We start from the raw sequence: 24,733 nt of genomic DNA on the forward strand, positions 1-24,733 counted from the left end.
TTCATCTCGTTCCCCAGCCCTCATATTCTGCCACTTGCATAGATGAAGGTACACCGTGCCCCACCCCCTAGTGGTCACCCCTGGTGGTGAAGTGAGAGGTTGGACCTGCAGGGAGGAAAACCGAGCAAAGTACTTATGGATAAAAGGATTCTTCGCTTTAGCTTTTCAGTTGGTCAGGATGGGCTGCGGTGGGGAAGGTCTAAGGCCGTTGTTGGCCATGGAGACCCGGTCCCGTGTGATAACTCTCCACATCAAGGAACAAGTGCAGGCTGGAAGTATTGGGTGCTGGTGATCTACCTCCTGAAGCCACGACAGGAAGGAGGTCACCACAAAGGGGGAAGGCTGTGGAATGATGCCACCTTTTTAAAGTGAATAGTTGTTGAGTGACAACGCAAACACACGCACTCACTCACACACACACACAGACACACACACAGTACTCTATCTGTACAATAATAATGCTAGTATTCACATTCATCTGTACAAGCTATTTACAATGAAGATCACGTTGGGGGGAATTACAGTAACCTGAGCAGCGAGGGGGATGTTAGTTCAGCACAGCAGACACAAGCCAAGCAAAACCACTCTGAAGGACAGGTGGAGTCTATAGGTGGAGTACACAGCTGTAGTCTACAGTTGTAGTACACAGCTGTAGTCTACAGCTGTAGTCTACAGGTGAAGTACACAGCTGTAGTCTACAGCTGTAGTCTACAGGCTTAGTACACAGGTGTAGTACACAGGTGTAGTCTACAGGTGTAGTTCACAGGTGTGGTCAGTGTGTGTTCAGAGTGCTCAGAGCCTTGCAGCATTGTAGTGGAGCGCGGACAGAAGGCGTATCTTGACTCCGCCGCACAGTGGCCAGGTATATTCTGATTGTTTGGGTTTCTCCCACATGGTGTTCCAATACCACGCTGAGGTCTGGACTATTGGTGTTGAGGTAGGCAGCGGAAACAGGGGTGTTCTTATGAGGGCCATGTGAGTTTTACTGCCTTTTATAGAGTAGTCTCAATGGAACACAACCTGTCACACACCCAGGGCCTTCTGGATCTGATACAATTAGCAAAATAAAACAATAATAATGGTTTGTGTCAGCAAGTAGTCCGCCCATCCACCCCTCCCTCCCCTGCCCCCCCTCCCTCCCTCCCTCCCTCCCTCCCACGTTACACGTACAAACACACAAACTGTACATGGAAAATGTCCGCTGTGTCAACCACAACTCCATATTCAATAATACATTAGATAAAACACCATTCAAATAAACATGTGCAGCATTTCTCTCAAAGAAATAAAGTAATCAAGCAATAAATTAAATTAAATAACAATCATTTCTTCTGGTCCGGTCTTACTCAAAACAGTTTGTTAGTTGGTTGGTTTGGACTTTTACTATGAAATGCTAGGCCCCTTATTAAGTCCTTGTCTGTCTGCATTAGCGAGCGTCCAGCCGCTACCAAGGCAGCAACATTTAGTATGCAACAGCGGCCCCTGGTGGCAGAACAAGAAAATAAATGTCTTGGCCTTTTTTTGGAATGGTCCACCAGTCGCCTGTTTGATCATGAAAATACACAGAAGTGAAAGAAAACTTTAAAAAAGAATGGACGGAAAGGAGGAAAAGGCAAGGAGGAGGAAGAGGAAGAAGAAGAAGAAGAAGGGGAGGAGGAGGAGGGCGAAAGAGGAGGAGGAGGAGCCTGTGTTTTGGTTGAACATCAGAGCAGTGTTTAGTCTGGTGGGTGTGGGGCGGGGCCTAAGCCTTGTAGCAGTTGCTCTGCGTGGTGAGGGCCAGCTGGCCGTTGGGCGCCACCTCGCTGGCCTCGTCCTCCAGGAGCCCCGACACGTCAGCGTTGGGCAGGCTGTCGTGGTAGCTGCTGAAGCTGATGTTGTCCTCCTTCAGCTCGATGGTCCAGAACGGCGCGTTGAGCTTGCGGTTCTGATACTCCCGGTACGCGTACACCCCGCCCACGAAGCCCAGCAGCACCAGCACCACCAGGATGATGACGGCCAGGATGATGACATTGAACTGGGTCCAGGACACGTCGCTGGGCGCTGTGGTGTTGTCGCTGGGCCACGCCCCTAGACTACTGGCCACCGTCTGGGTGGAGGCAACCGGCGTGCCCGGGCTGGTGGTGATGGTGGTGGTGGTGTTGTTGCCGTGGGAGGAGGCGGTGGTGGTGGGGTCGGCTAGGGTCGTGGCGGGCGAGGTCATGATGGGAGGGAGCGTGGTGGGAGGCGGGGGGGGGGTCCTGGGGTCGGACGCGGCGCGCATGTCTGAGGGAACGACACAGCGAGCTTTAGCATGTGATCAGTATGATGCTCCTCAGTACCTTCAGTACGTGTGTGTGTGTGTGTGTGTGTACGTACCTGGTGCTCTGGTGCAATTCTGGGCTCGGGCGTTCCCGCTGAAGCCCGGGGCGCACAGCTGGCACTGGTCACCGGTCGTCATGGGGGAGCAGCCCAGGCAGCGGCCCGTGTCCGGGTCGCACATCTGGGGAGGACCGCTGGGGTCTGTGTTGCCATGGCACTCACAGGGAAGACACTCCCCCTCCGAGCGGAAGAACCGCGGGGCGCAGGCGAGGCAGCGGGGCCCAGCATAGCCGGGCAGGCATGCATCACACGCAGCTTGGCCTGCCGAGTCTGGGGGAGACCGACGAGAGATGTTACCAACCACCAGGGATCACTTCAGTTAGAAGGGATCTTCACACAGGATGGTCCGCTTTTATAACAAAGACAAGGTGTGTGTGTGTGTGTGTGTGTGTGGATAGATAGATAGATTAGATAGATTTACTTTATTGATCCCAAGCTGGGAAATTGCAGTGTAGCAGCAGCATTACACACAGTAACAATACAAATAGAGAGAAACAACCTTGACATATATATAAAAAAGATGCAATATAAAATGTAATATAAAAAATGTATAAATAAGCAGTGTAATTGTAGTGCAAAGTAGAAGGTAGAAAGTATAAATATAAGGTGCAAGTGAACAGATAAAAACATAAGGTACTTTGAGACTGTATTATTATTATTATTATTATGACCAGAGTTTTAGCTGTTATTGTACAGTGTGATGGTATGTGGCAGGAAAGATTTCCTGTATCTGTCCCTTTAACAGCGGAGCTGGAGCAGCCTGTGGGAGAAGGTGCTCTGCTGTCTGACCACTGTGTGAAGGAGAGGGTGCTGATAATTGTCTATGATGGTTAACAGTTTATTCAGCGTTCTCCTCTCCACCACGGACTCAAAAGACTCCAGCCTGAGACCAAGTACAGAGCCAGCCTTCTTGATAATTTTATCAAGTCTGTTGGTGTCGCTGGCTCTGATGCTGCTGCCCCAACACACAGCAGCAAAGAAAATGGTGCTGGAAACAACAGACTGGTAGAAGATCTCCAACATCTTGCTGCACACTTCGAAGGATCTAAGCTTCCTCAGAAAATACATCCCTCTGCTCATCCCCTTCTTGTACACAGCCTCGGTGTTAGATTTCCAGTCCAGTCTGTTGTCAATCACCACTCCCAAGTATCTGTAGTCCTTCACCTCCTCCACCACCTCCCCCCTGACCCGTAGTGGATGTGAAGGCATCCTCTTCTTCCTACTGAAGTCAATCACCATCTCTCTGGTCTTGTTGACATTCAGACTCAGGTGATTCTGTTCGGACCACTCTACAAAGTCGCCTACCAGTGCCTTGTACTCACCCTCATCTCCCCCTCTTATACACCCGACAACAGCTGAGTCGTCAGAAAACCTCTGCAGGTGACATGACTCAGTGGTGTACAAGGTGAAGAGGAAGGGAGAAAGCACAGTTCCCTGTGGAGCTCCTGTATCACTGACCACCACGTCAGACAGGACACTGCCCAGACGGACAAACTGTGGCCTGCCTGTCAAGTAGTCAGTAATCCAGGAGATCATAGTGTCGTCAACACCCACCACCCGCAGCTTCTCACCCATTAGCAGGCTGAATGGTATTTAAAGCACTGGAGAAATCAAAGAATGTGATCCTCACAGTGCCTTCCCCACCATCCAGATGCATATGGGCTTGTTACAGCAGGTAGATGACCGCATGTGTGTGTGTGTGTGTGTGTGTGTGTGTGTGTGTGTGTGTGTGTGTGTGTGTGTGTGTGTGTGTGTGTGTGTAATGACTGACACTCAACCACTAGGGGGCTCTAGATCATAGTATTCATCCTCAAGATGTAACACACACACAAATATTTATATTATATATATATATATATATATATATATATATATATAATGTATATTTGATAAATATTTGATGTTTAAAATGGCAATTTTAGAAAATGTTCTAGGGAACATCTACACCCAATTCGTAACTGGGTGTAAGTTACGAATTTGAAGTTCTGAAGCTGAAGTTCTGTATCAGTAGTCTGTATCAGTAGACAGAACTGACCTGCGTGACAGCGTCCTGTGGATGAGGTGTTGGAGCAGGGGCAGGGCGAGCAGGACTGGCCCATTGCCGCGGTGCTGCTTGGCCGATAGAAGTTGGGCGGGCATTCCTCACAGTTGACCTCCTGGGTGTTGTTCATGCAGTTCAGACACACGCCTGGAGAGAGAGGGAGCCCGGGGTTTAATCTATCTATAGAGATAGGGCGAGGGTTGTCAGTCATTTGCAGACTACGCTTAGACTACAAGTACAAATACAAAGAAAATAAATCTCTTTACAGGCGCAGCCATTTTTGTTTTTGTTTGCCTCACTGAACTCTGTATACTCTCAGGCCCTGTTTACACAAAGGGAAAACGCAGATATTTCCACGCGGTTTGGCCTCTCATTTACATGAAAACCCAGTTTTTATCACAGAAAACGATTATTTCTAAAAACTCCAGCCAAAGTGGACATTTCTGATAATGCCGGTTATTTGTTGTCAACTGGGAGAAACAGGGTTTTAGGTTCTCAAGCGTCACATTATGCACCAGAAAATGCTTAACGTCATGTGAGCGCCCTATGTTTACAAACCTCGCGCCATATTGGTTGTTTTGAAAGGGACAGGAAGTTGCTTGTGTTATTCATTGTTGTTGATTCTGAGGATTCTGATTGGCTTGCATGGCTTTATCCTTCTCCCTACACTGCTGCCCATAGGTTTGGCAAAGTTATAATTGCGCTCAATGGCGTATTTATATGGGTTGATTTTTTTTTTTTTTGAAAACGATGTACGGAGGGGGCGAAATATTTGTTTCTCTAAATACCCTGCTAAGTATAAAAGTGGCCTCAGAATTCCGAGAGGGACCGACCAAAAGGGAGCGTGCCTCCGTGAAATGACGCAAGAAAGCTGGGAGATTTCCACACTTGCAACTCGGAAGGCTGGTGTCCGAGGGATCTGGAACACACCATAACTACTACTGAGTGTTTTCACCATTGACAGCCTCTAAGGAGGCTCAGACAATCATTCACCAGTATTTACCGTAGGCTGATAGAGTTGAGACAGACTAAACCCAGTCACCCCCATTCTCACAAAAAAGAAAAGAAAGAGAAAACTTATTTTATTCATATTTCCACCAGTTCAAGCAGCCTATGTTAATGTGGGCTCTGGCCACCAGGAGGGGTAGGGCCCCTGTTTGTCTATGGTTCACCCCCTTTAATTACATAAAGACCTAGGGCCCTATCTTGCGCCCGGTGCAATTGATTTTCTACACCGACGCATGTGTCGTTGCTAGTTTGCACCCAGCGCAAATCAGATTTTCCCCCGCAGCAACCAGGCGCCACTACACTTGCGCCTGGAGAGGCGTGTCGGCGAAAAGCAGGGGTGTGTTCCGGCGCAAATGATACTTGGTGCTATTTTAGTGATCTAAAAAATGCGCCAATGCAATTGCACCACTGACCGAAAAATACCTGGTCTATAGCGGATAGCGCAGTTGTTGTTGCTATTTTGACGTGCCATGGCAGGTCAGAACTACAACATAACCTACGCTTACACACACGTAGGCTATACACAGCACAAACATGCAAACTATTAACCTGATTTAAATATTATGATGTCAAAGATTATTCATACGTATGAAACTGCATAGAAATAGCGTGTGGATTGCAGAAACAGTTTTTTCAATAGGGCTGCATGAATGAACATGAATGAAGTATAGTAGGCTATGGCATGCGTTAAAATAATAATAATAACAATAATAAATTCGAGCAAAGTAGGCTATATTCCAGGCTTCCAAAACAAAATCTTGTTTTAGGGTAGGCCTAAATGGTTGGTTCAATGATTTGGGAAAGAACAGCTGATACAGCGGTAAGTTGTACTTTTAAATCAATGCATCTGCAAACACCGTACAGCAAACACATATGTTCTTGACACAGACATCGTGTACAAGACCATTACTTTTAGGATTGATGAGTAGTCTATTTGATCGTGAGAAAACATAGTTTTACTGCGAGTGAGTGTTTAAAAGAATGAATGAATGCGGGTGATGCTTGGAGCGTATCATCATGTGTTAAGTTGTCTTTGCCGCAATTTACATGATGAATCAGTGTTTCTGAAGTTGGAGAAGAAAACGCTATTCCGTGTGTGAATTATGCCTATTATTTGGTCATAAACTGAGCCATTTGAAATTCATGTGGTCATGCATCTGTCTCAGCGGAGACTGCAAACGCGCTGTCAAAATATCAACTCGCCAAGTCAAATGCGCTGGGTCTTAAAGGGGATGGCAGGTGGAACTCTCATTGGTTTATTGCACGTTACGCCCAAAACACACCTACAGGTTTCAGCCCAACCCTTTTTAGATTTGCGCCGGGCGCAAAGCTAATTTATCTCGCCGTCATAATAGCAACAGCGCCGTAGAACCGCCCACAAAGTACTTTGACTTTGCGCCTTGACGTCTGCGTTTTAGACCGTCTAACTAGGGCCCCTAATGTTGAAGACTGTATGAAGTATGTGCTTCATTAAATATTCATCATGCATGAGGTACATCAGGGGAAGTAGGACATGTGTTTGCATTCTAGCGTGTGTAATGTAGTGTGTGCTTCCAGAAGCCTTATGTAATGTTTACACCATTACCACTGAACTACTTTTAAAATAGTCTGAGAATCTTTATTTATATACAAATATTTACACTTGTGTTTTATTGCCAATGTAAAGTTTATTTGAGTCTTAAGAACAGTGGCATAAATACATGTATTATTATAATTACATATCCCTGGTTAGAGGTGAAAGGTGCCCTACAGCAACATGTAATCTGTTGGACTGTGAAGTTCCAGAAGATAATTAAAGTAAATCATTGGCGAATATAGAAAAACATAAAGAGACTCGTCATAGCAATGTCAACATAAACCGACAATAAGGGTTTTGTTGCCGTTATTTCCACCAATGAGATGCATTGCTGCAGCCGTGGGTGGGGCTACGACCTCACAACCTAAGATTATGCACAGCAGTTTGTCATCTGGAAGTGTAGATTCAGCACATTTCTGTGAATTGATAGTGTTTGTGTTTAAGATCAGCTCCCTCCATACCGTTGGAAGTACAGAACCTTGGATTTAGTGTAATTTTTACCTAAATGACTCAACGTCAAACTTTTCACCAATAAGAACCGCAACTATCATATTCAGAGATGTGGAAAGAAAGAGAGGGAATGTATATATATATATATATATATATATATATACATATACATCGAGAGAGAGAGAGAGAGAGAGAGAGAGAGAGAGAGAGAGAGAGAGAGAGAGAGAGAGAGAGAGAGAGAGAGAGAGATTTGCTGCAGCACGATGGAGACGGATACACTTGAGGTGAAACCTGGATCTGGTCAGAGAGAGGGTCCAGGTCAGGGAGAGGATCAGGGAGAGGGTCTGGTTGGGGGGTCAGGGAGAGGGTCTGGTTGGGAGGTCAGGGAGAGGGTCTGGTTGGGAGGTCAGGGAGAGGGTCTGGTTGGGAGGTCAGGGAGAGGGTCTGGTTGGGGGCCCAGGTCTTACCGGACTGCGGGTGGCAGTAGTTGGTGTGGTTGTTGCACCGACAGGGTTGACACCCGGTGCTGCTGAAGTGGAAGAATCCGGGGTGGCAGTCGTCACACTTGGGCCCATACACGCCCATCTTACACACACACGTCCCCGAGCTGAAAGAGAGCGAGCGAGAGCAAGAGCGAGTGAGAGAGAGAGAGAAAAAAAACGTTTTAAGCAAAAGTAGAAACAAAATGTCTACCTAGTGCACATAGAACATTACACAGAACACTTGTGAATATAATAAATACATACTACCTCCCACTCACTCACTCACTCACTCTCACTCACCCAGACACACACAGCCTGTCTGCCACAAGGAGTAGTGGTCTACAGCAGAACAGAGGAGGCCACAAGGAGTCGTGGTCTACAGCAGAACAGAGGAGGCCACAAGGAGTCGTGGTCTACAGCAGAACAGAGGAGGCCACAAGGAGTCGTGGTCTACAGCAGAACAAGAGGAGGCCACAAGGGCCTGGACCACAATCACACCAACATGTGCATATCAACAGATTTCTTCATGTTTATATATACACAGAAATATAACATTTAATATGTACACGATTCTATTCATGGATATAAACATGACTATTCTGGTATTGAATCATGAACCTTGTAGGGTGACAGATTGAATCTTGCTGACCCACGGCCTGTCTCTGTCGCTCGTGTTTAGGGGAACAAAATCGATGATTTTCTAACAACCTAATCTATTGAACTGTAGTTTATGCTTCGACTTTGCTTCGGATTCAGCGTCCTAATGGTTTGTGGAAGATGCGATCGCTCTTGTGTGTTCCTTTAGAGGGCTTCAGTGTACTAATGTGGGCCTGCCAATCCCTTTGAGACTGGAGCTGTCGGGTCCTTAGTCCTGATCCATAGCAGCACTGTGGGTACAGCTCACGACCTTAAGACAAGAAGAGACTCTTGGTAAATGGGGATACACAGCCCCGCTGTTGGTCCATGTTTAGGGGGAACAAACAGCAGTCTAGTTGATAAACTGGGCTCTCTAGAATGACCTATTATCAGCTGGTGGAGTGCTGAACTGTGGGAAGTGCAGTTTCATGAGTTTTACGTAACTCTGTGTTTTTGGCAGTAGGCTTAAAATATCTCAGCTGATGAAGCTTTCAAGAATGTTCTGTGTTGCGTCGATACAATGACCCTCAGCTCTACGGCGGCCCACAGAGGACATTTCAACAGTTTGACCTCCACAAACACACGCACCCACCCACGCAGAGACAAATACTGCATGATAAATGACAGAAAGAGTTTATTGTGGTCATAAAGCGTCTTTCTGCTCCGATGACTTCAAACGCCCCAGAGAAGCCGTGCTGGCCTTCCCAGAGCAGCGTAGGTGTGACACAGGGAGTCATACTGTGGCAAACAAACAGCTCATAATGCTTTACGCATTTAAATGAGACGGGTTACCCACTGAGGCTAAAAGGATAGCAGTATAAAAGTTCAGGGTACTACAGTATAAGTAATGGTGCTCAATGTGAACAGGACAAAACTATTTAAGGGTACTACAGAATTAATAATGATGGTAAATTATAGCAGTAATACTAGTTCAGCGTACTAGAATATTAATTATGATGCCAAATCATAACAGTATAATGCTAGTTCAGGGTACTACAGTATTAATTATTATGGTAAATCATAACAGTATAATGCTAGTTCAGGGTACTACAGTATTAATAATTATGGTAAATGCTAACAGTCAGTACGTTAACATGCACAGCTTAATCTGATTAAAGCCATAGTTCGACTATGCTCTGCAATTGGACAACTGCAATTGTCCAGTTATACATGGCGGTGAGTAAATCAATTCATTGGCCGAAGCATGTCATGCCCTGGTACGATAGGTGGCGCTGTACCCATTTCAACTAGTGGAAATAGAGCCACCGGTTGACCTCTTTACGTCACCAGCAACAACAAACTCAACCTCTCGGTCGTAAGCGGAATCTTCCGGCTGCTCTGCCGGCAGAGGTCGGAACAATGGAGCGTCTGAGAAATGATATGGACCCGAAGTGAACTGACATCTACTGAAAACATTGCTTTCTACTCCATGTTGCGTTTCAATCTGGACTTCAGAGAGTCAAAGCAAAAGTTAGTTTCCCCTAATTCCTTCTCCGCCATGGGCGAGATAACCCCCACTACAAGTCGTAACTTGTTGTGGAAGTACCCAAGAGTCGGAGAACCCGACACAGTCTGTAAGATTCATAATATCAGAGAATACCCCCGTCAGTTCGGCCGTGGCGCAATGAATGAATAAAGATAGTAGTAACTACTTTCCAACCTCGTTGATGAGCAACATTTAGAAAAACATGTACTTTTAATTCAGCCTTGGGTGAAATCGAAGCGTAGTGTGTACTGAATGCATGTTGATGATGATACACTCCTTATAGGGGGTAACTACATTGGCACGACACCAGCTTCCTCCATCTTCTGCGCCAGCTTTTTAAATAAATCGCCGACCCGAAGTGAGTTGACAGCTGTCTACTGAAAACATCTTTCTCCCGCCGGAGCAGCCCCACCGCCGCCCGTCTGTATACGGCATTCCCCGCTGCGGCGCAATGAATGAATAAAGATCGTAAACACGTCTGGAGAAAAAAAACATTTATTTTGACAGATGTGCCTGAAGTTACTACTCTACAGCCTCGTTGACGACCCACATTTAGAAAAACCTGTACTTTTAATTCAGCCTTGGGTAAAATCGAAGCGTATCGTCTGTGTGCTTCCACCTTTACTGAATGCATGCCATGCGCGCTCCGTGGCCGGGATACAATTCTTATAAGGGGTAACTACATTCACCGGCGAGGGGGAGAGAGGGGGAGGGGCCTGAAAGAGGCCCGGGAGGGGGAGGGGCCTGAGAGAGACCCAGGAAGGGGAGGGGCCTGAGAGAGACCCGGGAGGGGGAGGAGCCTGAGAGAGACCCAGGAGGGGCTTGAGAGAGACCCAGGAGGGGGAGGGGCCTGAGAGAGACCCGGGGGAGGGAGGGGCCTGAGAGAGGCCCGGGAGGGGGAGGGGCCTGAGAGAGGCCCGGGAGGGGCCTGAGAGAGACCCGGGAGGGGGAGGGGCCTGAGAGAGGCCCGGGAGGGGGAGGGGAGAGGGCAGAGCCAGGACAACAAAAAACATAAACATGTTGACACACATACATACACAGACACATACATAGACATACATACACATACATGCTATATAAATAAATAAAATAGACAGATTAAATGATTGTCTTACAAAAAGGATCACAAATTTCGAAAACTAAATCATATTTACATCATCAGGTCACTCATTGAACGTATAGCAGCAATAGGGCTTCCAGAAACAGAAACCGGATAACAATGAATTATTGACACAGCACGCGGCAGAAGGGCTGAGGGGGAGGGGTTGTTGTTGTGTGGGGTGTCGACACGCTCCAGCGGCGCTTCAGCGGCAGCTTTCTCTGCTAGCGCCACGCAGCACTAACTGGGTCAGTGTTACACTGTCGACAACAAGGATTAACCCCCTATCCCACGCAGCGGCTGCCACGGCCATACGCTGCTCAGTCTGCTTCAGACACCAACGCCAGAGACACAGACTGAACCTCCTCTCCACCTCCTCCTCCTCCTCCTCCTCTCCAATCCCTCCACCCTCCTCCTCTCCACATCCTCCTCCTCCTCTCCAATCCCTCCACCCTCCTCCTCTCCACCTCTCCAATCCCTCCACCCTCCTCCTCTCCACCACCTCCTCCTCTCCAATCCCTCCACCCTTGTCCTCTCCACCTTCTCCTTCTCTCTTCCTCCTCCTCTCTACCTCCTCCTCTCTCAGCAGTGACCTCCTCTCCACCTCCTCACTACTCCACCATTCCCTCCTCCATCTCAGTGAGGTTGGTAGTCTTCATGATATTTGCAACAAAGTAACAAACAGCCAATGACTGCAGTTATGTAGAAACTACCAGTCAACGCCAAGACAGAATAGCAACACAATGTCATTCAGTATTCAATAGAATAAGCGACACAATAGAAACAGTTTCATTAAGACTACATTAAAAAAATCCTCTGCTCAGCAGGTCGAGTTACATTACTGTGTGTGTTAGTGTGTGTGTGGACATACCCTAAACACAAGTGTTGAGCAACAAATAAACAAGAGAGCTGCTGGTTGTCACACACACACACACATACACACACACACACACACACACACACACACACACATGCACACGCACACGCACACACGCACACGCACACGCACAAACAGACTCAATATAAAACAAAGACGTACTAAAGGAGTGTTTCGCTGTTTCGGGATAGCTACTATGCTGGTTGCTCGGCTCATGGCGACAAACAAAAAAAAAAAAAAAAAAACTAAACGTCAGTTCCCTACAATGGTCTAACAGGTCTCTGGAACCAGTGGCAAATAATAAATAACAATATATTAACAAACTATAAATACCCAAGAATAAAATGGAATGCATGTCTCCTTTTTTAGAATGTAACATTAAGGCTAAGTTCTGACTGCAGCGACCAGGGTTAAATTCCTGCCCGTGGTCCTTTGCTGCATGTCTTCCCCTCTCTCTCCCATAGCTTCCTGTCTTACTCTACAATAAAAAGGATAAAACCTTCAACAACAAAAAATATGGTATCTTCTCAGGAGTAGCCTGGTAGGGAGTTGTTGTATTCTGTCTGTTGATCATTGTCTCCCATTCTGAAACTTCCAAGCCATCACTGAATGTTTTGTGTTCAGACACAAGCCATCACTGTATGTTTTGTGTTCAGACCCAAGCCCTTACTGTATGTATTGTGTTCAGACCCAAGCCCTTACTGTATGTTTTGTGTTCAGACCCAAGCGTGAACAGTGAAACTCTGAGACCCTTGAGACTTATCGCATTGATTTGCAGAGTAACTCTGTTAACATGGGCGTGGTCTGAGCACCTTGGCCGTGGACTCATTCACTCTGGCCAACTCTGCGGTTGTTCTTTGTTGTTGTCCACCATTTTCTCTGTTTCCCGCCTTTTTCCCTGCTCACCTGTTCCTCTTTGTGTTGTTACTGCCCAGACTATTTGTGTATTGTTTTATACCTGTCTCTAGCTCGGCTAGTCAGTCTGTTACTGAGCTTTACCTACGGTTTTGACCTTTTGCTCCTGGACTACTCTCCTGATGGTGACCTGGCTCTTCTGTCTTTGTATGTTTTTTGTTCTTTTTATCATCAGTGGCCTTGTGCCCTTTGTGTTTTTGCTTTTCCTCCGGTTAAGCAGGAGTTGATTTTTTGTTGTTCTTTGAGCTGATGCCTTGCTCAGCATCAAATAAATCTTTTTGAACTTCCTTTTGCTTTTCGGTTCAGGTTTCACATATACCTGACAGTTACGATGATTACAAGTGTGAAGAGTAATTTGATAGCTTGGTTGATGAGCATGTGACCTATGTTCAGTCAATCTGCTGTACTGAATCCTGTACTGTAGTATAAATACTACATTATAAATACTACAGTAAACATACTACAGTTCAGTTTGAATACAACAGTATGATTACTACAGTATGTAAACTTATATATATATATAATAGATACTACTCAGTATATATCTACAATGTGAATACTACAGTGCAAATATTATTGTAGGAATACTTCAGCATGAATACTACAGTATAAATTAATACTATAGTATTCATACAGTAGAGATACTATAGTATGAATATGACAGGGTGGATACAGCATATGGTCATAGTGAACAGCATGAATTATATAAGTATATATACACACTAGTGATCGGCCGATATTATTGGCCAATATTTGCGTTTTTCGGCATCAGCCGATTTTCCGTTGCTCCTCAGAGTGTTTCACAGCTCTGGGAGCTGCTCCAGAAGAGAGACAAACTAAAGTTTACCTCAGAGCTTTGAATGTGCCTTCAAGGTACATTAGACATGGTATGGCAGTCTTAGTACTGCTGAAAGTGATTTTTAATAACAAATCGACGTACAGATGGTGCCAGGACATTTCCATTATGAGGTTAAGATTGTTGAGCTTCATATTAAGTACAGAGTAGTGACTGTAATCATTGATTTCAAGTAATTGGATTGCTGGTTCGGTAACTTAAATGCTTGAATGTTGTATTATTTTCTATCCTATATTTGTTTCACTGTCATTGTGCACTTTATAGGCGCTTTATAAATGCAATTTATTACACTCACTATTATTATTATTATGATTCAAGTCGCAATGTGTATGATTCAGCCCCTCGCAGTTAGTAGCCAGGAGACTTTCAGAATTAGTTCTGTCAACTCTAAATCGCTGTGCAACTGTGTGACGCATGCTAGCGGAGCTTGGCTGGCTGGGCTTTGGGAATGTCAATAGTAAGATTATTGTAAACATAGAGAGAGGTACGGCCAGCATTTTAATTTGTAGCATATGTCAGTTATAGGATGGGATTTAATGCGTTTTGTAGCATTCAATTTGTGTGTATAGTTTCATTTGATGTATGCCTTGGAGAATATTTTGTTAAATTGTTGTTTGATTCTAATTTTTAATTCTGTCTAGTGTCCTTCACTTTCTCCTGGGAAACCCAGGTATCCTGTCTGGGAGAATAAAGTACATCTAAACTATCCTGCTAGCTTTATTTATTAAATATCAAATTGCTTAAAAGGATTATTATTATTAGGATTATTAATAATCATGATAGTAGTGATAGTAATTTCATGATGAAGAACCAGCTGAATGGTGGTGATGGTATGTGTCCAGCTGTGGAGGAGAGGAAACATCTGTGCCGTAAATCAATATTTTATCGCTCCCCGCCTCACTGCCTCGATAAGGCGCGTTGAAAAATACATGAGCACCTCAAACAGACTGACCCAAATCAACTATGGATTACGTCTGGGTCATATTCAGAACTGTAGAGCTACTGTATATACAGTATATATATCTCCATCTATCAGGATACTCTAGTGGCTAGAGAGTTACCCCTACCTGCTCCTTAATGACCTGTTTCTGTACTGTCTAACCCCTACCTGCACCTTAATGACCTGTCTGTGTACTGTCTAACCCCTACCTGTCTCTGTACTGTCTAACCCCTACCTGCTCCTTAATGACCTGTCTCTGTATTCACTGTCTAACCTCTGCTTGTTCCTTAATGACCTGTCACTGCATTCACTGTCTAGCCCCTACCGGCTCCTTAAAGTCCTGTCTCTGTACTGTCTAACCTCTATCTGCTCCTTAATGACCTGTCTCTGTAGTGTCTAACCCCTACCTGCTCCTTATTGACCTGTCTCTGTACTGTCTAACCCAGTGGTGGCTGGTGATAAAAATTGTTGGTCGGGCGCAGTAATAGAAAAAAATGAATTTGGTAGATTTGATTTCCTGTATTCTGGTGCATTTTGGAGATGGCCACTACCTATTACCTATTATTCATTCAGATTCATAGCCTACATCCTGACTTGCAGGGCCTAAGCTTACAAGCTTACCCATTGTTGTTAATATGATATTGAAGCAAATCATGATCACTGTCCTATAGCGTCCATTTTTGTGTCTCAATGGCTATTTCAAATGCAGTTAGAAATATGGGACAGTTGCTTTATATTGTTTATATGCTACAGGCCAAAAGACTAAATTAATATGGAACTTACTTGCTCCTTTTAAGTATAACTTTTCTTGGGGAGTCCAATTCCTCCACTGAAATGGGTGGAAAGTGCTTTTACAACTCTCTCCTAGATAGCGAACCATCTCTTCTCTGCTGTAGTTGTGTTGCGCGAGTGTTGTTGAGGGAGGTAGCCTATTTGATTGATTCGCTGAATTGTCCAATCGTGTGGTGATAAAAAAACAAAACAGAAAAGCCATACCATTGGCCAGGGGCACACACTGGTGCGCCCCAATGGCGATTTTTTTTGCGCCAATGAAAAGCCGTCTCTGCTTGATAGACAGCAAAAAGTTTGCGAGCTTACGTTGACTTCAACTTGGCCGGCGCCCCTGATCTGAAGGAGGGCTTTATTTCGAATGACCAATAACTAGCCTAGCCCAAGACGATCAGACGCATTTAAATGGATGCTAGCAGTTGCAAGTGCGGTCTGTCACATAATTAAACGAGGATAAACGCTATGTATTTTTGTTGATTTATTTTGTATGTATAATAGTTTATTCAAAGTTGGCAGATATATTCGAGTGAATATTTCACGGAGGGGCGGCGCCCTAGCACCCTCTATTGACCAGCCGCCACTGGTCTAACCTCTATCTGCTCATTAAAGACCTGTTTCTGTACAGTCTAACCCCTACCTGCACCCCAATGACCTGTCTGTGTACTGTCTAACCCCTACCTGCTCCCTAATGACCTGTCTGTCTACTGTCTAACCCCTACCTGCTCCCTAATGACCTGTCTCTCTCTCTTACTTACACGCACACACACACACACACACACACACACACACACACACACACACACACACACACACACACACACACACACACACACACACACACACACACACACACCCTGATTAGGGACTATACTGGTAACCATTGCGGAGGCCCATTGTGAATAAAGTGGAAAAGTGAATCACCAGATTAAGCTTGCTGACAGGCTCAATAAAGATCCTGATTGGCTGAGGAGACATTTGCTGCTTCTCTTCATCCAGTCAGATTAGAGAGATAATTGCCCAGCGAGAATAAATGCCTTTCAGCAAAATCTGCTCGAAGCGCCATCCCTATGTTGGTAACCATAGGGATAACATTATGTGTCGCTATGCATGTCCGTGATAAAGAGAGAACAAATAGTTGGTCTTTGTCTGTGCATACTATACAATTGGTCTACTACTAGAAGTTTTGATTATGGTATGGTATGGATTCTAGCAACTTGAAAGCTGAATACAACTCAAACAATGTGCAACAAAAACAGAATGTCCATTCTGGTCATTACATTCGAAGTCTATGATGACCAAATACAAAACGTCTCCACTTTTAAAAGATTACTAGCGAGTAAAAAAAAGGTTACGGCTATGAAGGCAAAAGTTACAGGTTTTGCCTTTGATTTTTTACATTCAAAAGCGCATTTCCAGAAATGAGTTAGTTAGCGAACCAATCACAGCCCTTGCGGCTGCGTTGCCTTGACGCAAGGTTACAATTTTTGGGAGGCCAACATCAGGCCCTTGCGGTGGTCATAACGGTCCGCAAGGACATAACGGGTCCGTAACCCCCTTGCGTTGCGTCAACGTGGAACCATAAAGAGCCCTTTAGAGGAGATACTCCCCAAATCCTGAGGGACCTTGAGAAGGAACCCAGACGACTGGATTCCCCTACCAGGGACGGTAAGAGCATGACAGGTGGATATGATGTCATCTTAAACAAGCAAAACAAAAGGGAAGTCAGGTTAAGTTGCAAAAAACATAGCAGATTAGTAATGATGTGTTGATCCACCACAACAAAGACCATCCGGTTTAACGACACGTTAGTCTGACAGGTGATTAGAGGAATAGCTGATAATTCGGGAGAAGGGTAGTGAATGTCATCTAATGGCTGTGTGTGATGAGGATGATGACGGTGATGATGATTGACTGTGGAGACTCCACCGGGCTCCTCCCGCTAACAGGTCCAGCAGGTGATTACTGCAGATCCAGACGGCCCTAAATGCACCCCTTGCAGTAGTATTATAGTATTATTATTATCATAGTATTATATAATATGATATGCTATTATAAGAGTCATGAGGTCCAGAGAGGTAGAAGAAAAGAGAGAGAGAGAGACCTTAGACAGTGCTTAGACAGTCCGAGGGGGATAGCATTACTACTTCTAGTGTGTGTGTGTGTGTGTGTGTGTGTGTGTGTGTGTGTGTGTGTGTGTGTGTGTGTGTGTGTGCTTATGGTTCCGTGTCCCCTGCTGTCCCTGCCATGACCCCCCCCTCCAAGCCCACTTGTACAGTCACCTACTCCCTCTTCCTCTCTGTGATTGGTCCACATAGGTGTAAGGACCGCCCACATTCCAGTGGCTGTGATGGTGTTTACTGCAGAATGACACATTGCTGCACATCAACGCACAGCCCACCACTAAGCACGCACAAAATACTACCTCTATTTTTACCCCATTGCCTGTCAGTCTGTCAGGGTGTCTGTCTGCCTCTCTGTCTGTCTGTCTGTCTCCCTCTCTGTCTGTCCCTCTGTCCCTGTCTTTCTGTCAGTCTGTCTGTCTGTCTGTCTGCCTGGCTCTGTCTGTCTGTCTGTCTATATGTCTGCCTGTCTCTCTGTCTGTCTGTCTTCATTTATGTCTGTCTGTCTGTCTGTCTGCTGATCTCTCTGTCTGTCTGTCTGTCTGCCTGTCTGCCTGCCGATCTCTCTGTCAAGTCTGTCTGCCAATCTCTCTTGTCTGTCTGCCTGTCTCTCTGTCTCTTTGTCGGTCTATCTAAGAAAATAATGGATTAAAGAGAAAACTATTTCCGGCAAAGCGTAATAAAATAGAAAAACTTCACAAGTTTTACTAAGTTTTACTTTAGCATGAAGCAAAATATGATTCATAACAGACCAGGTGTCACACTGTAGTGACATCACAGAAACAACACATTTTACCTAGAGTTTTTATTAGCTCTTCGAATTGTATAATAATATTATTAGTCTTAATTATTCTTATAATGTTATAGTCTTTACTAATGTTAGAATATTATAGTCTTTATTAATGTTAACACACACACACACACACACACACACACACAACCAAAGTTTATGGTTATGAAACCTTAACCTAGTGCAACACAGCTGTTTCAAACTCTTTGGACAATTCACCCTCTAAAACAGTGGTTCTCAACCTTTTTTCAGTGATGTACCCCCTGTGAAATATTTTTTCTAAGTACCCCCTAACCAGCGCAAAGCATTTTTGTTTTGGTCTCCTTTGCCACTTGTCCCTCTGTGCTTTCAAAAGAATTGCTGCTACGCTTCAACCACGACTCCATCGTTGATCCAAGTGATTGACAGGTGATGCCAGGTGGCATATGACAGGTTGGGTCTAACCATCCTGGTATGGGGGAGACTCTGGGTTTTAAGGATAATGAAATTGAATAGCCTACTGAATATAAAATTAATTTATGAACTTACTTATACTTATATTTTCCTGAAATATTTATTAAATAATTATTTTTAAAAAGGAGTTTTGCATGGATGCTACTTTTGAAAAAAATATGTATATTTTAAAATCTCACGTACCCCCTGGAGTGCCTTCATGTACCCCCAGGGGTACACATACCCCCATTTGAGAACCACTGCTCTAAAACAACATTGTCACCATCTTGAACAACATTGTCATCATTTGAAAAACACCATTGTCATCATCTAAAACAACATTGTCACCATTCAAAACAATACAATCACCATCTACAACAACCCAATCACCATCTACAACAACTGACAACCTTAACAGCCAATAACCCTTGGACTATAACATAGGCTAGTAGTTAAGGGGTTTGACTCCCAGCCGGAAAGTTCTGGTTTCAAACCCCAATGTCCTCAGCCTCACCAGTAGGCATCATGGAGATGCCTAGAAATTAACATATCCCCTACTTGCTCCGTAATGACACGTATCTCTTAAGAAATCCCTGTAAGTCTCTTCACACCAGGGGGACCCAAAATACAATGCCTGTGTGTCTATGGGACTCAACCCATAGATCTGTGAACGTTGTCAGGGGATCCAGCTCCAGCCAGATGGCCACCCATGTTGGGTCACCCATGGTTTACCAGAGGCTTGCTTTAGGTAAAGGTGTCTGCATAGTAAATAACCCAGTAACCAGGTGAGCCAGTAACCACCTCACCTGTCACAGAGGGGGTCCACCGCCCCGTAGGAGTCGCACTGGCAGGGCAGGCAGCCGCCGGTGCCGTTGGTGAAGTGTCCGTCCTCACAGTCTTCACACTGCGGCCCGCTGTAGCCGGACACGCAGGAGCACCGGCCCGTCCGGACGTCACAATCCTCTGGGTCCAGGATGCCCTCGCCACCGGTACTGCAGTTACACGCCACCTCTGATGCACACACACACACACACACACACACACACACACACACACACACACACACACACACACACACACACACACACACACACACACAGGGATAAGGGACTGTATGACATCATGGAGAATAGATTTTATGGGACCAGAATATTTTGTGGATCCATTATATTGATGTTGATCATGTGACCCTATTTCATTTTGATGCTTTCTAGAAGTACACGCTGATACACGGACCATTAAGGGGAGCTCTTATTGGGCCACATAGCAACGATGACAGGCAGGTAGAGGACCTCAGTGTGTTAAAGGGATAGTTCGGAATTTTGGACATCGGTCCTCTTTTCCAAGTGAGCCAGTGTGTTATTTATCATTGGAGACCGTTTTCAACATGTTTCATTCAGTCCTTCTAGTTGCAGAAATCGCTGGTGCTAGGCTAGCGCAAGTCAACGGGAACTGCTAGCCTGCCAATAAAAACAGTTTTACCCACTCCACAGTACACCTGAGACAAACCAATTATAACGATATTGATCAAACGTCAATCACGATACGATCATTTATTGTTTTATTGCCCAGGCCTACCTGGAGTGTGCTTCTCTGTTTACGTTCTGCTGTAGTGAATTGGTTGCTACACCGGAGCAAAGTGAAATTCCGCTGCTGCTGAGAAAGTAGTCCCTCAAAATGTAATGCGATCATTGCGATACAAGGATAGTTTTATTTCAATTTTATTTTATTTTATTTCAGTATTATTGTATTAATTAATGTTGTCATGTTATGTATTAACAGTACTGTTAATGTTGTCAAGCTATTATTAAAATGTTCTGTATTGTTGAGGTTGTAATTTTATTATTAATAATGTTCTTATATTGTTTAGGTTGTTATGTTATTATGAACAGTATTTATATATTGCTAATGTAGTTATGTTATACTATTAACCATATTGAGATATTGCTTATGATGTCATGTCATTATTAACAGTATTTTGTATTGGTAAGGTCACAATATCAATCCATGAAGTAGCTAGCCTCATATCACAAAGTTAAGTGTAAACAACTATATTCTAACAGATGTATGGAATGTATGTTGTAGATGAGCGGTGGTCGGTTGGCGTGTAGGTGGATGGCGGGCGGAGGTGAGGGGGTGAAGGACTGCACACCATCTATTATTCATTACACAGTCAGAGTGGGCGAGGTGTGGGGTGGAGCAGAGTGCGGTGTGCAGCCAGGAGGCCTAGCCCTTCTCTCCACCCCACGGAGGAGTGACGAGAAAGCAGGAAAACCAAAACTGATTGACAGGGTGGAGTTGACAGGCAGGCTAATGGTGTCATGTGATTCATTCACACAAATTGTCTCACCACCGATATTTAATTCATGAACACTTCCTCTAATGTTCGACCAACTGTGTCTACTGCCTTGTGTTCTTCAGTGCAAAATGTGTCTCAGTATTGTAATAACGGTGTTAAATAGTACAGTAGGCACCAGTGTGCTGTGTATGGGGCATGTCAGGTTAAAGAAGCTCATTCTTTCTGAAACCATCCCAGCTCTTTCCATACGGAGCACCGGGCTGATAATTAATGTTTATGGTTAGTAACATCAATAGCCTTTGATCCATGTAAGACAGACAGTGTAATCAGTGGTTTGACCAGAACCTAGAGAGACTTTGAACAACAGGCTCCTCCTATAGATTATTGCCTAGAGCCTAGAGAGACCGGGACCAAAGACTATCTCCTAGACCCTAGAGAGACCTAGACAAGACAGTCTAATCTAGACTGTGTATTGACCATATAGAGACAATGGCCATGTAACAGAGTGTTTTCAATCCCTTTTCAAATCTCCATTTGAAAACTGTTGCGAGAACAACAGATGTTGTCTCTGTTTGACGGTTGGCAAGAGATGTAGGTAACCCTTTTTGAAACCGTCATATGCAAATGTTTGATTCCCATCCCTTACAACTAGATTATTAACCATGATTCGAGACAAAATCCATTCCAAAGCAATGTAAACTGATACGCCACAGTTACCACAACACAGCCCAATCTCAGCGATAATGCAAAGCAGGATGTGGTACAAATTTGAATCCTGCAGGTGCGTGCGCATAAAGAGACCCCCACTCAATATGCCCCCCCCCCTCCCAGGTCTTCTCAGGCTTCTTTTGTGCAAACAAGGCCAGAGACCCTAGTATCTCTCCTGGACTGATCAGGTGCACCAACACCCCCACTTCCTCCTCACCTCCACCTTCTCCTGGGAGACGCGAGGCGTCACATTTCGCCCCCCTTCGTTGATTACTTCGCTCCCTGCCCTTGTGTTTCTCGTGTCTCTGATTGTCCTCACTCACCTTGATTGTTTTCACCTGTCCCTCATCAACATTCACCTCCTAGTGGATTTAGTCAGCGTGTTTCCCTTCCTCTGTGCCAGTTCGTCTTTGTTCTCCGTATGAAGTGGTTTCCTAGTGATATTAACGGTTCCAGTATTTTTATTGCTGCCCGTTTACCCCCGACTACATCTTTGCCTGAACTACAACTGACTACCTGGGTACCAACCTATCCTCTAGTAAAGACCATTCTTTCTACAGACTTTTGCCTCCCGAGTCGTTCTCAGAGTCCTAGTCCCCCTGCTGCTCACCCAGTCCTTATACCAGGACAGAGGTTTCTGTCTCTCTCTTGCTCCCAATTCAAATTCAAAGGGATTTGTTGTCATGGAAACGTACACTCTCCTTCTCCCTCTCATATGGAAATGACCAGACGCCATTCTAAAATCACTCGGGTCGGCTGTCTGGTAGCCACCAGACCGGTCTGTGTGCTGAGCCGCAGAACCTGTCCTGAATGCTTGACGTCAGGCGGCGCGCTGTCTTCTGGTATGTGATGACACGTCCACGGCGCCCACACCTCGGGCTGGCCTACACATCAACCCCCACGACTGACTACAGAGCTCATGATGTGGGGAGGAGTATAAACACACCTGGGTTCACCTCCGGGAAGAATAGACCCTGTGACCACACCCCCCTGGGTTGTGGTATCACCTGGGGGGTGGGGGGGAACCCCCTACTGCCTCCAGGTGAGGAGGTGTATGTTATTGGAGGTGTGTAGAGCAGAACAATAGGACCCAGCCCTGATCCCTACAGGGGGGGTGGGGGGATACAGCTAAACAAACATGGCTTGCTCACTAGCTCCCTCTCACTCCTTGTCCACTCCTGAGGACGAGGAGTGAGATGGAGCTAGTCAGCAAGCCATGTTCTCATGGCACACAGCCTACCAGGATCTGAGGGGTGTGTGTGTGGGAGAGAGGGAAAGTAGGGGAAGTGAGAGAGACAGAGAGCGAGAGAGAGACAGAGGGTTTTTGCCTGCATGGCCATTTTGTTTAGATGTGATCCTCTTATTGTCCAAAATGATGCTATTAAACCCTCCGGTAATCAGCAGGTGCTCGTGACTCTCTCTTCCTTATAAAACGCGATGCCTGTCGCCACACAAAAGGATTAGCATATTCTATTCAGGGGTCGGATACAGAGCAGCACGCAGCTCTCCCCCGGCGCCCCTTCTCCCACATCCACTAACGCTACTAAGCTGTAACGACCATATCTAGACTGTGTGCCAATATATGCTCGGAGACGCGTGTGGTGTAAAGACCCACGGAGCGGCGGGGACTGAGTGCTGCAGGACGCGGAGCTGTCAGCTCAGGGAGATTTGGGGCCATTGTTGCGTTCTGCTCATTGGGTCGCTCTCTGCGTCAAAAGCCGCGGCGCGTCTCTCCCACACGTCGTCTCTCAGATGTGTTGTTGTGAGGATTGCTTGTGTTTGTAAACGTGAATCCCCCACGGCCCCATGCAGGCCTATATATATGTATGCATTGAATGGCTCGTCATTTGACAGCAGTGCACTCACCCTGGCCCTGGTCCTTTGAAGGAACAGACGTGTCGATGTGATCCGTGGACCACGCATCGTTCGCAGTGCGCTGGGAGATCATAGAGACCATGGTCTGCAGCGTCTTCTCCGGAGGAAACACGGATGTCTGAGCGTCGGTGGACCTCCTGGCGGCTCCTGGTCTCCGTCTCCAGTCCGACTCCAAGCTGGAGACATCTTGCGAGGACGGCTCGGTGCCCGGCCGCCGGGCCGGGGTGGTGCTGCTGCCGGGGTCCTGTGCGCTTAAAGGGGGGGCCGGCGCACGGATGAGCCTCTTTAGAGCCCGCAGGACGACCCCGTCCTCCGGTAGCTGGTGGAGAGAGGTGCCAGGCAGCCCCTCGGTCTCTGAGGCCGAGCGGAGCCTCCTGGACAACGGAGACGCAGAATCGTAGGAGGCGCTGCGGGGCGCCGCGTCGGTAAAGCCGATAGATCCATACAGAATAAACAGTAACACCCCGGATATGAACATCATTATGGTGGTTCAGCTCTCCATGTAAGCCCTGATATCGGCCAGTCTCAGACCGCCCTTCGTGGACCTGCTGCGGGTGTTCTTCACCATGGATGTCCTGGCGGCTGATGGATGCCCTATGAACCAGACGTGACACAACAACCTACCTTAGTGGGCCGTCGGACCTCCGCCAATGGGAGTCCGTATGGTGATCTGTGGGCGTTCCCTAACCTAACCCTGCCCTCTCATTGGATCATTCTACTGTCTTTATTACGACTGATCATTGCAAGTTTTTTCCATCTTTCAGAAAATTATAAATAAATGAATTTTTTTTGACGTATATTGTACAAATATAGGCCTACATAAGACAATTCATCAAAGCGTTTCTAAAAACGCTACCACATGACGCGGGTATATATATAGACAATGGAGTTCACCTGACCATAGGCTGATTTAATGTTGTATTTGTATAATATATGTATGTAATATTGTAATTACAGATACTTTAATTACATTTTCCTGACGTAATTAATGTATTA

General features: G+C 45.7%; 1 protein-coding gene across 1 annotated transcript; it reads right to left on the bottom strand.

Moving 5' to 3' along the window:
* Positions 1–24,297, bottom strand: LOC311343644 (multiple epidermal growth factor-like domains protein 9). The gene is made up of 6 exons (XM_084468558.1): positions 23,729–24,297; positions 19,662–19,866; positions 7,901–8,040; positions 4,394–4,546; positions 2,356–2,628; positions 1–2,262 (listed from the first exon to the last, which is right to left on the bottom strand). Exons 1-6 carry the CDS (start codon positions 24,216–24,218, stop codon positions 1,742–1,744), a joined length of 1,782 nt encoding a protein of 593 aa, XP_084324684.1. The 5' UTR covers positions 24,219–24,297; the 3' UTR covers positions 1–1,741.
* Positions 24,298–24,733: the final 436 nt, after the last annotated feature.

This window comes from Micromesistius poutassou (genome assembly GCF_964030765.1).
Source record: "Micromesistius poutassou genome assembly, chromosome: 5".
In the NCBI taxonomy this organism is placed as follows: domain Eukaryota; kingdom Metazoa; phylum Chordata; class Actinopteri; order Gadiformes; family Gadidae; genus Micromesistius; species Micromesistius poutassou.